This window comes from Cuculus canorus, chromosome Z, assembly GCF_017976375.1.
Source record: "Cuculus canorus isolate bCucCan1 chromosome Z, bCucCan1.pri, whole genome shotgun sequence".
Lineage (NCBI taxonomy): Eukaryota > Metazoa > Chordata > Aves > Cuculiformes > Cuculidae > Cuculus > Cuculus canorus.
This window is the reverse complement of record NC_071441.1, coordinates 73901538-73914463: the sequence shown is the minus strand read 5'-3', so window position 1 is coordinate 73914463 and position 12926 is coordinate 73901538. Positions and strand designations below refer to the sequence as shown.

Genomic DNA, 12926 nt, shown 5'->3' with positions numbered 1-12926 from the left:
AGTGCCATAGTTTTTTTGTAGGGGATTACAACACCTCACTCACATCTCTGTGCCTCCTGAGTCACTGTCGCTGTTACTGCAAGACACCTGCACAGGACCATCTGAGTCCTACAGAACTCCCAAAGAAGACTGAACACAAGCTGCCTTCAAAGCAAATTTGACATCTGAAGACAACAAATAGGCAAGTTCAACACAGGCAAGGTCAAGTCTTCCCCTATCCATGCCGAACAGGGACTACAGAACAAGCCGCTGGAAAGAGTGAACAAGCTATGGCCAGTGATAAAAATGTAAGGCAAACAGAGACAGACTCATTCTATTTGTTTTATCTACTTGAATATTTTTCCATCCAGTTACCACTTCTGTGTGCTTGACTGTGTCAGAAAACAGCAGTCAAGTAGCCCAAGAATCAAACAGGGAGATGCCTTCTCCCTTCATCCCAGTCTGGTGTAAGCCTTTGATTCACACTCCATATGGACCTGTCTACAGAGGAATAAAGCTTCCTGTTGGAGATGCATTCAACTCTCATGATGTGATTTAAGAAGATCAAGGTGTGCACCTAGCAGTGCTGCTCTGTGGCCACAATCAAATCACCTCATTTAGTGGTTTTTTCTGTTCTCTGAAACGGGAAGAGCACCTTGCCCTGCTTTCTGAGATTTATGCATGAAAAACATGACATAAAAACTAAGTATTGTCACATAAAACAAGAGGAAGCTATAAAAAGAAGCCAAGGTAATGTGGGTGCCATTAAAATCCTGACACTGAGAGCTAGAAGTGGCTTAAATTTCCTGCAGTACTCCTGCTGTTCCCTTTTATTAAGCACAGGGAAATACTGCCTTAAGATAAACATTGTGATGTGGTAGATGTCCAGAATTTAATGAAGTCCATTATAATTGATGAAAATATAGCTTTCATTAGTTTATGAATGCCTTATTCATACATATTTTTTTTGAAAATCCAGAAAGAATGTTTTCCTTAAGCGATTGCCAAGTAACAGAGTAAACAGCTTTCACTAATACACCTTCATCTCTTCTCCAAGGCTGTTTCTCTTGCAAAGGAAAGGCTCTTGTTACACACTCACCAGCCCTGTCCACTGTCCTCTTAGAAAACTCTCCCAGCGCAATTCACCCATCCCTAGTAACAGCTGGACACAGCTGGGTATATCGCTAGGAGCTGGGAATCCTTTTCCCACTGCTGCCTCCCTGCTTCTGCCAACTCTTTGACTGTTGTCTTCATCATTTAATGTTATATAGTCTTAGGGTAAGAACAATAATATAGTTGTTTTATGATGCTCTAAACACGGCAGGGATTTTTATAGACTGCCACAATATCATCTTCTTAACTGTGGACACACTACTGATTAAAGGGTTCACACTGGCAGCAAAGGAATCTAGAATGTCTTTATTTGTCCACAGGAAGGATACATCGGCAGTTCAAGTTTCCCTCTCCAGCCTCGGTCTCTTGGTGCTTTGATCCTGACCACCTTTGAGAATAAAGGGGGAATTTAGCTCTTAAATGTGATTTGGTCACTGGTGTCTCGCTTAACACCATCCATAAAAGGATCAGTTTCTTTGTTACACAGGACAAGGCTGAAACCACAGAGCTGAAATAGGAGTAGCATGAAAAAATATATATCTTTTTTTAGCTAAAAAGGACCGATCATTAACCACGTAAATAAATGAGTGGCTATTCAGTTTTAATAACACACTATTCTGCTGCTCATTCATGAAGACAGGTGAGGAGAAAATGTTTCGAGGCTTCGAAAAGATTTTTTCTTTGAATTAGAAAATTACACTTTGTGGTATTTCAGTGCCACAAACACCTGCTGGCAGTATGATTGCAAAACGAGACTTTCTTGAGGCTGCAAAAAAATGGGCACAAAAAAGAGAAACCTGTTATCGAGTAAAATATCTGAAGACTGTGGTCAAGCATGTGTTTTTTTCTCTGACTTTTAAAAGCATCACATCCACAAATTCAAACAAGCAGATGGCTGCCAGAAACACTCTGAAACTAGCAAGCTGCTTGTGTTGGACACATCACTTTTGTGTCTTGGCCTCCTGACTTTCACATTGATTTTTATTTCATTTGGTTCTGATCCAAGGCAATTGGAGAGGATTTGAAAGTCACCAGTGACCTCTGCACTTCAATGATGGCATTTTGGGGCATTTTATCTAAAAGAGCAGATAAAGGCAGAAATGGCCATTCACTCATGATCCAGTGGGGAAAAAAAAAGATACTGACATCATTTGTGGTTTCAGTTGAAGTAGCTGAAGTAAGCAGCTCAGCCTATACAAAGAAGAGGTGATGCTGCTGGAGGGAGAAAAGCTTTGAAGAGGGTTCAACTGTGGCATCAGCTCCTTTTGTTGGTAATACACAGCCACAACTGATGACAACTTCAGCTATAGCTCCATGTTCTTACAGAATAGTAAACTCGAGCTATAAGTCATACCTGCTCCTGGCTGACTATCTGAGTTTTTGTCTCTTCCAGCTGAAAGAATGCAGAACTATAATTTTTGATATGAAATTGGATTTTACAAAATGCCAGTAGAGATACGCAAATTTGCATTGCATCTCCGTGCAACTCAGACTGCTCTGAGCATGTCAAACTTGACATGATTCCTCCCATTAAGAAACAATACGTGTCTCTTTCTTATCACATAGACTTTCCAAGACATTGTCTTGAGCTTCATCTCCCAGATACTAAACGGCATGCCATGCCAGAGATAATCTGAAGCTCTCAAATGAAGGATAAGGCTGATGAATTTGCTCGTTGGGAGCAAGGGCAACTTTCATGATGTGGGTAAAGTTCACCTGCAAGACAGAACTAAGCTGGTTATGTCATAAAAAGGTATCCTGAGGTAGACACCCTGTAGCACAGGTCTGTTGCGGAAGGGAGGACGCTGGTCATTAGTCATGGTCCTCCATATGCTGCAGGAAGTTCATAAGGGATGGCAGATTATGTGACCACATAAGCAGAGTGAACCCTCAGGGTTCAGACGGCTCAATGTTAGGAGCCACACAGGCTGAGGTACTGCTGCTCCTCCTGTCACAAGGCAAGGAAGGCTCCTACCACAGGAGTTACACGAAGAAAAAGGAGCTTCCAGGTGTCTTCCAGATAATTTTAGTGGGCTTTTTGCAAAGTTACTACCAGACTGCTCCATTTGCACCTATTCAAAGGCTAGTTGTTACCCTTCTACCTTATATCATCTGTGAGCACAATGGGTCCTGAATCAGAAATGAGGCCACCTTCCCAAGGAGGCAACCCTCTGATGCATTCCAGAGGGTACTATTTCTCCCGATTGCCTCTTTCTAAAACATGTAAGGAAAGATGTTTTCCTCTCTCACCTTGCAAAAGGTTCTTTTTTAACTCATTCCAGACATTTCAGGCTCCTGCTTTTACCCTTCCATCATCATCCTAAATGCCTGCATCTCCTCACTTATACTCACTGAGACTATGCTCTGCTCACATTCAGGTTACTTTCTACTGAGCACTCTTATTATTGAAAGAAAGCCACTTATTAAAGAAACCCTGTCAGTGACAGTATCATCCTATAGTGGAGCTGCTGCTCAAATACAAGAGATCAGAATGATATATTGCTATATGAAGAGTACTGTGCTAACTGATTTTGGTGGCACATAGATAAAATACTGATTTAATTTTTCTGGGTCTAGTGAAATCTGAAAGAAGCTTCCAATAAATCATGCCTATATCTTAGATAATGAAATCCTAAGCTACCTCTAGGAAGGCTGAAAATTTTAGGATCAATCTGCCAAACTTCAGTTCACAGCTTCATCGTGAAGCCATTACAGATACAGCAAAGACCACCAAACTCACAGGGGGGTGTGTGAATGCACATGTGGGAATAGGGAGCACCACACTTCCTCCCAAGGCAACTTGGCAGCCTGGGGAAACAAGATAGAAAAGAACGGATGCTTTTAATGCTGCCAGCACACATCAGTGTTGAAGGATGCGTCCCCCCTCTGGCCAATATCTTGAGCCTGAAGTCATTTCTGCAAGAAAACCACACAAGCCTTCACTGACAATATTACCATGCTTGGAGAAGGCTGCCAGAGATCTCAGGCCACCCATCCACAGCCCATCACACTCTTCTTATGGAAAAGAACACACTGGACGTTGATTAGTTTGGCCAACCAAGCTACTACACTGCTCTATTGAAGGCAAATAACAGAGCAGATGCAGCTTGATTTTACTGGCACGCTTTGCAGGTGGTTTTCTGCACCCAGAAACCACAGAAGGCTGAAATGAAACTATATGCACCATATCTGCAGGTCGCGTGTGCACTGATACCCTTGTGTTTATGTTTGTGCTCTTTCCTATACACAAAAGCAGGATGTGCAGAAAACATTAGTCCCTGTACCTCGTAGCAATTTTCAAGCCAGTTGCTCTGCGCATAAAAGCCAGGGTGAAAGTAATTCCCGCAAAGTCTGATGCCTTGATTTCTGCCATGTGGATCAATATTAACAGTAATGTGGTATTTCCAGGGCATACTCTACTGACAGAAGTATTGATTATTTGGTATGTAGCAGTGCATTGATACTTGATAGCAAACTGGGACACTGAAACAATAAATGTGCAGTTGTTAACAAGCAACACAGGGCATTGAGTTTCAGTGACAAAACAGGGATATTGCTTGTCGAAAATGGAATATCTTTAAAATGTCAAAAATATCATTTACTAAACTGACTTACTAAAACACCTGGGGAAAATACTTCCATCACTGAAAACCTACAGATTAAGGTCATGTTTCCAAATATGTACCAAATTATATCAATGATTTCATCCCCACTGTGACCAAACAACTGAGTTATTCTTGAAGAGAAAATATTTTCCTTGATATGTTTAAGTATACACTATATCAGAGTACGTGGTGCATAAACAGATTTCAATGAAAAAAAAAGATAATGAAGCATTTCACTTTGGTTGCAGTAGTCTAGCCAAAGTTATTTTTTCATCTAGGTCTTTGACTCAGTGTGAAAAAAGGAGATGTGGGTGTGTGTATACATACACAGACAGGGTGACCTCAACATTTCCCTTATCAAACAAATGCTTTACTTGTATTTGAAAGACATAACGCTATATATCCTTCTATTATATATATATATATATATGTTTATTTATTCCACAATTGCCTCTTGTGAACATATTTAACTCTCAACCACCATATCACTAAAAGGAACTTATACAGAACACCAGCTTTCGGACGGAACCTATGGAAAAGAAATCTCTCTACGTGAGTGATTAAAAAATTGTTTCTATTAAGGAAAATAATGTGTGGCACTCATTGCTGCAGGAACACATCAGTGACTTAATACTGTTTTAATCTGAGCTCAAAGAGGCAGGAGAAGTTACTAGTAAATATACAGGATATGTGCCTGGACTATACAGAGCCTTTTTATGAGATCGTATAGCCTTTCCCATGCTATCAGTGTGTTGAACCCAGAAGGTGGAGATATGTTAGACCTCATCTACAGTTTGGAAAGGACAGGACCACAGGATTCTGAATCAGAATCAGGCTCTCATGGTGACTCTCCTCTCTCCCACTGCTGACAAATGGAGTTTGTCCACTAGTAAATTAAATGGGTGCAGAAATATTCCCAGGTATTGAGGCCAACTGGCACAGAATGGTTTGTATGTCTGCTCACAACCATGTCTTAGCTTCTCTAATGCAACAGCTAAATGCAAACAGATCACTGGGATGAGCACTAATCCATGCTTACGAGTGATTTAGGAGCTTGCTAGTTGTCATGGACCAAAAGCGTGCCAAGGACTCATCTAGTAGCTTAAACATACCCAGTCACACTCCTGTGCTGAACGACATTCCCAGACACTACTTAACTTGCTTAAGACAGATGCAGCCTAAGATGCTTTTATGACATATGTCCTTCTTTCCCTTTTCCTGCCCAACACGATTTCTTTCCAGAGAGGAGCAGGGAAGTGTATGGCTCTGAGTTTGGTTATAACAACAATCTTCTGCTGTTTTATGATATCACACTTAACCAGAGAGAAATTGGAGATTATTGCTCTCTGCAATCTATGACAATTGCAAGGAAGTTACGTGTTTAAAACAACAAAGATATTATATGTGGGCAGCTTAACTTCATAAAAAAACCGCTGTCCTTTTTTCCCCATCCCAAAACACTGTCATCTGCCTGATATACATCTTCAATATTTGGCATTTTAAATTACACACCCTAAACTGCATACCACCAAAAACCATCCCACTATCCCATGCTCTAATCATGCTAAACTGCAGGACCACAGGAACGTCTGTGCTGAGCTGCTCAAGGCACAGGTCCCCTTGAGCTACAAGAAGCTGAACATAAGCTCCTTATTTTGAGAAGAACTGACTATATCAGGGCAGGGACGTTCTGGCAGAAGGCACGGCAGCATTAAATCAATCACAGACCAAGAAGGAAGATCTTGTTATGATGTCAACCAAACTCAGACACCCTCCTACATCCCACAGGGACTCAAGCGCTACCAGGCAGTGAAAGGGGGCAGAGGAAACCTTTGTGCCTACATCCCCTTCACCTCACACACCACAAAGCTTTCACAGTGGAAAGGTTTCAGACCTGTCACCAGAAGCTCTTACTCTCAGATGGGAGTTCTTCAGAGGAACCCACCCCTTTGAGCAGTTTCACTCATGGTCCTTGCAATGCTCATCCGTGGGTATCATCCATGCAGCAACCACTTTCTGGGTTGCAGATGAAGCATGGGAAGGAGCACTTCATCACAACGAGCTGGCAGGGCTTTTTTGGTGAACAGACAGCACCAAGGCTCCCACCCACCCTTTGCAGCACCTGCTTTCCCCAAAGAAAAGGTGGTGAAGACTTGTGTAAGGCAGCTGGTGACTCCTCCCAGCTCCTATTGGGCACCTCTGTGGCCCTGGCAGCTGCTGCTACAATCACCATGTGGGCTCACTGCCTTGACATTTCACGGCAGCTCCCTGAGTCTGGGAGCTATAATGCCAGGACGACGGCAGTTGACTTCATGCCAGTGGAGTCTAATACCTTATGATCCTATGATCTAGTGCAAAAGGCAGGAGGAGTGGGAAGCCCAGCAGGCACCTGATTGAAAAGGCTGGGGGAGATAAGAGGAGACAGTGTCCTGCTGTGCATTTCCTCCACCTCCATAACCTTCTCATTTTCAAAGAGTTTCCATAGGGCTGTGGCAGCTATTGTTCTCCAGACCTGATGCATCAGCATTCTCACTACACTGACACCAGTTTGGGATTCGCGTGCTGCTAGCTCTTCTCCCTCTTCCCATCAGGAAAATGAGCAGCTTATTTGGCTTCAAAAGAAAACAAAATGTCTGCAACTCAAATTAACTCTTGTACATGTTAGCATGTACCGGAATATGCTACATATCCCACAACCAGCACAGGCTCCCTGGGCATGTGCTTATACTGAGATAGACCTAAATGCATTTAAAGCAGATTTCACAAACACACATCTGTCCTTCCTTCCTTCAAAAGTGGACATAGCAGCCAGATTAAACTTCAACACAACCATTACTGATGCACAGAGACAGAAATAATAAGAATTCCTTTATGTTCAATTATCAAGGAGGCTGAAGATTCGCACAAGATAAAAATGAGCTAATTTAAACCTCCAGCAAAGTTTAAGGAGCAATCCTGCACAGGCAGGTAGGTAAGGTGAATGTAAAAGTTGTTCTTTTTTCTGTTTGGCTCTGTACAAAAGAAAAATATTATCAGATTGAAGCATTTTATAGAACTTGCATTTATTTTCCTAAAAAAGTTCAAAATAGTTTTAAGCGTCACTGTTATTATCCTAAATATGATACCGAGACATTTCCATGTGAATGTTTCCCTTCTCAGTCAGATATCTCTGCTCCCCATGCGCATACATTCGATTGGGGTCCACAGCTCCCATGCCGTCCAAGGACTCAGGGTCCATTTTCTGCAGATCTTTCTGACAAAATGGGGTTATTAGTGATTGGAAACATTGCAAGGTCTACCACAGCCTTGATAAAAACCAGAGGGTAGTACGATACTAGGGAGAAACTGTAAACTGTAATATCCAGCTGTTGTTGGCAAAACTGAGAGTATTTGGATTGCCTATAGCAGTTTTTCACTCCATTGTTTTCACACTATTGTCTTGGCTCTAGTGATTAGCCACCTGACTACATCGAAGGATATTCACAGGAAGGATCTCATGATAAAAAGGCTATTCCTGGCCCTCTTTCCATCACATCATAATCTGTCCACTAATATGGCTTGAGATCTCAGCTGATCAAAAGGTCATAAGATGCTGCTGCTAAGTATCACTCTGTCTGCTCATCCAGAGATGTTTTTACTTTATACAGAAGGCAGAGGAATGCAACAGCAAAGCCTTCAAATTTGCTTGTGTAATAGATGAAGTTTTGCTGCATGACATTTATCTTCCTTTAGGGAGTGACAACTGGTAAACAAATCTCTAGTTCCCAGTGAATTTAAAGAAAACAAAGACAAATCATAGCCTTACATGTTCTAAATATATAACTACAGAGGGGGTAAGAGTTTCCACCCTCCCACCATTTCCTTTGCTACAAAAGCTATAAAGTGCTGGCCATCCTCAAATTTTACTAAAATTAAGGGACCTAAATCTCTGAGAAGAGCATGGTGATAACATAGGAGGGACTAAAAGACATATAACTTGTTTACACTAATGAAATGGTAATTTTTTTTTTTTTTTTGGTTAGCAAAAATCAAAGAAAGAGGGCTTATTATTAGCATACCAGTAGGAATAATTAAGTGAAAATGGAGGGAAATGTGTTTCCTAGTGAATAACACTAGGGTGGACAACTGTCAAATAGGCTGAAAAACCGCTACGCCCCAAACAACACCACTACATTTTCCAGTTGGTCACCACTGTACTGTGCTGTGCTGATGGCAGTGGGTTCACAAGTCCTGCACTGTGCCCATGCCTGAATGCCAGCCATGACTTCACCACTGACCACAGCCACTTCTCTGGCCATCCTGCACCCAAGCAGGAGCAAAAACGTTGACTGCTGCCCAAATCAGCACGGAGAAAGTGTACTGCTGCCAAAAACCACCTGCCACCTGAAGCTGTTGTCTATCAGGTCTGCAGAGCAAGATTCTGTGACTATTACCATTGGGAAAAAAAAACACTGGTTCACATCTCCTGCACACCTGAATCATTGTAAAAACCAAATTAAACTCCTCAGCATTTCCCAGACTATCCATCCACTCCCTGGCTCTCCAGATGCGGAGCTCTACACCAGGACTAGCAGACAGTTTCTTTAACTGCAACTGGCAATCATTTTGCTCCTCTCCATGCTTTCAAAGCTGAGAGCTATCAAAGATTAGCAAAAAAAATCATGACTATTTTTCCCTAAGCAGCAGCACTGGTAATAGGCTTCAGGAAAAATCCTCCTAAATGCAAGTGATAAGCATAGACTGTGTGAAGGCTGACACGTCTGATTATAATTATCACTGCGAGGGGACCAGCACTAACGTCCCTTCTGGAAGGCAATGACAATTCCTGGAAGGGAACATGCAAGTGAATTATAATAAACAAAATCATTGCAAGTGGAACAGTCTTTCACTGAGAAACTAAATAAGGACCTGATTTGTGTGAGTCCAGGGGAGAACCCAAACTTTAAGCATTCATTGAAGTTCACTGATAGAAAATGGTACTCAATCTTATGTTTCAAGTTTTGCTGAAACTGAGTTAATGGGAGTAAAAGAATAAAGCAGGACACTTGAAGCATGGGATGGAGTTATGTGTGTACAATTGTGCTTGAGACTAAAGGATATTTTCTCTAAACCATATTTAAAGAACATGCTCTGTGATGTAATGTGAACAGAGAGCTCCAGAGACAGCAAGAGAAACTGAGCTAAATATTCAAAACTAAGCCAAAACTCAGGCAGCCTTATACCAACTTTTCACCTTTCTTCATATACTAGCAGGAAGAAAGCCCAACAGAAACAACACAGTGCTCTTCAAATTGCATCTAGACATTGACTGAAATACCACAACATTGCTTTTCACTGTGGTTTTGAGGTAGGTACAGTGGGTAGCATTCCTTCAACATCATCTTATCCTAACCTTCTTTGTGCTTGCTTTGAAAGCGCTAATTTTTTCTTAGGCTGCAGGTTGTTTTGGCATTTCTTGTTCTATTTCCATTGGAAAACCAGAAATAGAGAAACTTGAGCAATCTGGCATAAGGGCACAGCACAGTTTTTTTTTCTTTCTGAACAAAGAGAAATAGATATTGTCATCTTAATAGCAGGCTCTAACTGCAGAGGAGATAAAGAGGAGAGCCTCAGAGTCAAAGGCAGTTCTAGGAGTTTCATTCTCATTATATCTCAATGGAGTGAAGCAAATAAATTGCACAAGGAGACATATGGAAGCTCACTACGCAAATGGCCTATTTAAGGCTCTTACTTCCTAATTAGGTCCTGGTGTCAGGAGGTTGGTAACAATTATTCATACATATATCATTTGGATACAATACAAAGTGTTCTAAAACCCAAACCATCATAATGGCATTAAAAAGGAGTCCTATTTAGCTTAATCTTTGCAGACCGTTTCGCTTAGCTCTTGGAGTATCAGTCTCTGTGCTATGTACATCTTACATTCCATGTCTAACACTTCAAGAAAGGGTTTTGAAGGCAAAAAGAAGAAATAAAAAGTTTCAATAACCTCTTATTCTTACCTTGTTCACAGATTTCATCACTGGACTCTGCACAGGGAACCCACACTCTCTTCCCAGACTCTTCATCTGACTCTATGGTGTTTCCCAGAGCAAAGAGAAAAGAGAAAAGCTTGATTGTAGGACTGTGCAGGAAAAGGTTACAAGCATTCAAAGTTTTTCCCCATTTTGGTACACTGCTCTGCATGCTCACCAGCATCCACCAGCTGGGGCCTCCTGAGCACCTGGTGGAACGGTTCACCCTTGGCTCCACTCAGTTTTAAAAGGTACCCCAAGCATCTCCCTAACCCATACAGATACATATATTTCTCCTCCCAAGAAGCCCTGGAAAGCATGGCATTACCATGACGCCGTCACACCTTTCCCCAGTGGCCGTGGGGCACGCAATGAGCCATGGTTGCAGGGAGTGGTGCCATGGGTTCCTATGACACCCCACATCAGAAAGACTTGGGAAGAGTAAAAATGTGTCATAGGTTGCCAACCATCCTGCTTTGTTTAAGACTGTTGTGGTTTGAGGTAAATTAGAGTCAGTTTTGTGACTAACTCAGTTGATGTAAGTAACTTCATTCTCTGAAAGTTAACTGCGTGGTTTGAGACAGCGTTCTTCTCTAGAAGTGATAACACAGGACATTGGGATGCAAACAGGCCAATGCTTATACCTAGCCCTACAGTAACCAAGGCCATCATCGAGCTGGTGGAAAAGGGCTGCATGTATGAGGAGGGATGGACAGGACAGGAGACCCTAAACTGATAAAAAGAATATTCTGTCCCATATGCATCATACTCGGTATAAATGGAGAGATTACGAGGGTCTTGTCCTCTTCTCCCATGGCCGACACCCTGTGAGGACCTCGTCTGTCTGTTGCTTCTGGTCTCACATCCATACATTCCTGAATCCAGTTCCTGAGCTCAGCTCCCTCCCTTGGACCCCTTCCCTTGTGTCTACTCTACAGGATTTGTGGTCATGCAGTCTTTGAAGGGTGGGGGCAACATCTCATATATTTGTATATATTTTATTACATCACCATCATCATCATCATCATCATCATCATTATTGTTTAAAATGCTGTAGTTTTAGTTTCCAATCCACAAGTCTTTTTCCTCTCATTGCCCCTTCCCCTAGTGGTGGGGAGAAGAGATGTGGGAGTCTAACTGCACGATTTTAGCTGCCAAAATTTAGCCAGGCCAGGGCTAAATCGTGATAAAGACTTAGAGCAGGGAGCTGAAGCTAATTACTACACTGCAAAACCATGTGGAACAGGGTAAGTGATTCTAATTCAACATCATGACTGAGGCAAACCTGTTCTGCCCTGTGCTTCTGCAGTTCTGGTATGAAAATGAGATCTTCTTCCTTTTTTCCGCTCCTGTCTCCTCTCCACTCTTTGTCCACCTCTCAAGCCCTTCACACAAAGGTGAAATATTTTTCATTTTCACCTGTGGTGATGCAGATCACAGATTGTTTTCTTTGTCTTGCTTTTCACTGATTTTGCCCAAGGCATCCTTTTAAGCAGCAGCTTGTGCAAAGATAATAGGTGGCACGGTTCTCTGTAACTAGAATCAGCAACAAATCAGCCATCTGCCATTCCAGGGGTCTGAGATTAACCCAGCTACTGGACCGTGACTGCAAAGCATTTGCACATTTAGATTACAGAAATGCGAGGTTACCAGTCCAAAAAAATAAAAGGCTGAGAGTAGGAAAGGTGTGAGGAGAAGGGGTGGAATATAGCCTTAGAAGAGTACTCCGGGTTAACCCTTCTAGACACAGGTCATCTCCTAACAACTCCAAGCACAAAATATTTCTCCTTACGAAGTGTTAAAAGGATGATGGATTTGAAGGAAGCAACTTGAGATTCATGAGACCTCATGTTTCAGCGATATTCATGCAAAGACATTTCTTTGATAAGGGGAGAAATAAAGACAAAAGCATTCAGCTGCCTTATCAATGCCTTGAAATAGTCTTCGGGAAGCATGACCAAGCTGCTCAGATGGCTTACTTGGACCACTTGGAAAGTATAAGGCTAACATTTTCATCCCAAGATGGGCAAGCTCCCTCACTCCAGAGCATTGCCACAGAATCACAGAATCACAGAATCCCCAGGTTGGAAAGGACCCACTGGATCATCGAGTCCAACCATTCCTAACACTCCCTAAACCATGTCCCTCAGCACCTCATCCACCCGTTCCTTAAACACCTCCAGGGAAGGCGACTCGACCCCCTCCCTGGGCAGCT

At 42.2% G+C, this 12926-nt stretch overlaps 1 protein-coding gene across 3 annotated transcripts in view; it reads right to left on the bottom strand.

Annotated features, from left to right (window-relative positions):
* The window catches only part of SETBP1 (SET binding protein 1), a 264554-nt gene that overhangs the window by 134414 nt on the left and 117214 nt on the right, over positions 1-12926 (bottom strand). For 2 of the 3 annotated variants that reach the window (XM_054054281.1, XM_054054283.1), the window contains one exon: positions 10700-10771. The exons of the other annotated variant lie outside the window; for it this stretch is intronic. In XM_054054281.1, the coding sequence (XP_053910256.1) occupies positions 10700-10771 (72 nt within the window). The remainder of the gene's footprint in view (positions 1-10699; positions 10772-12926) is intronic. 3 annotated transcript variants of the gene reach the window in all.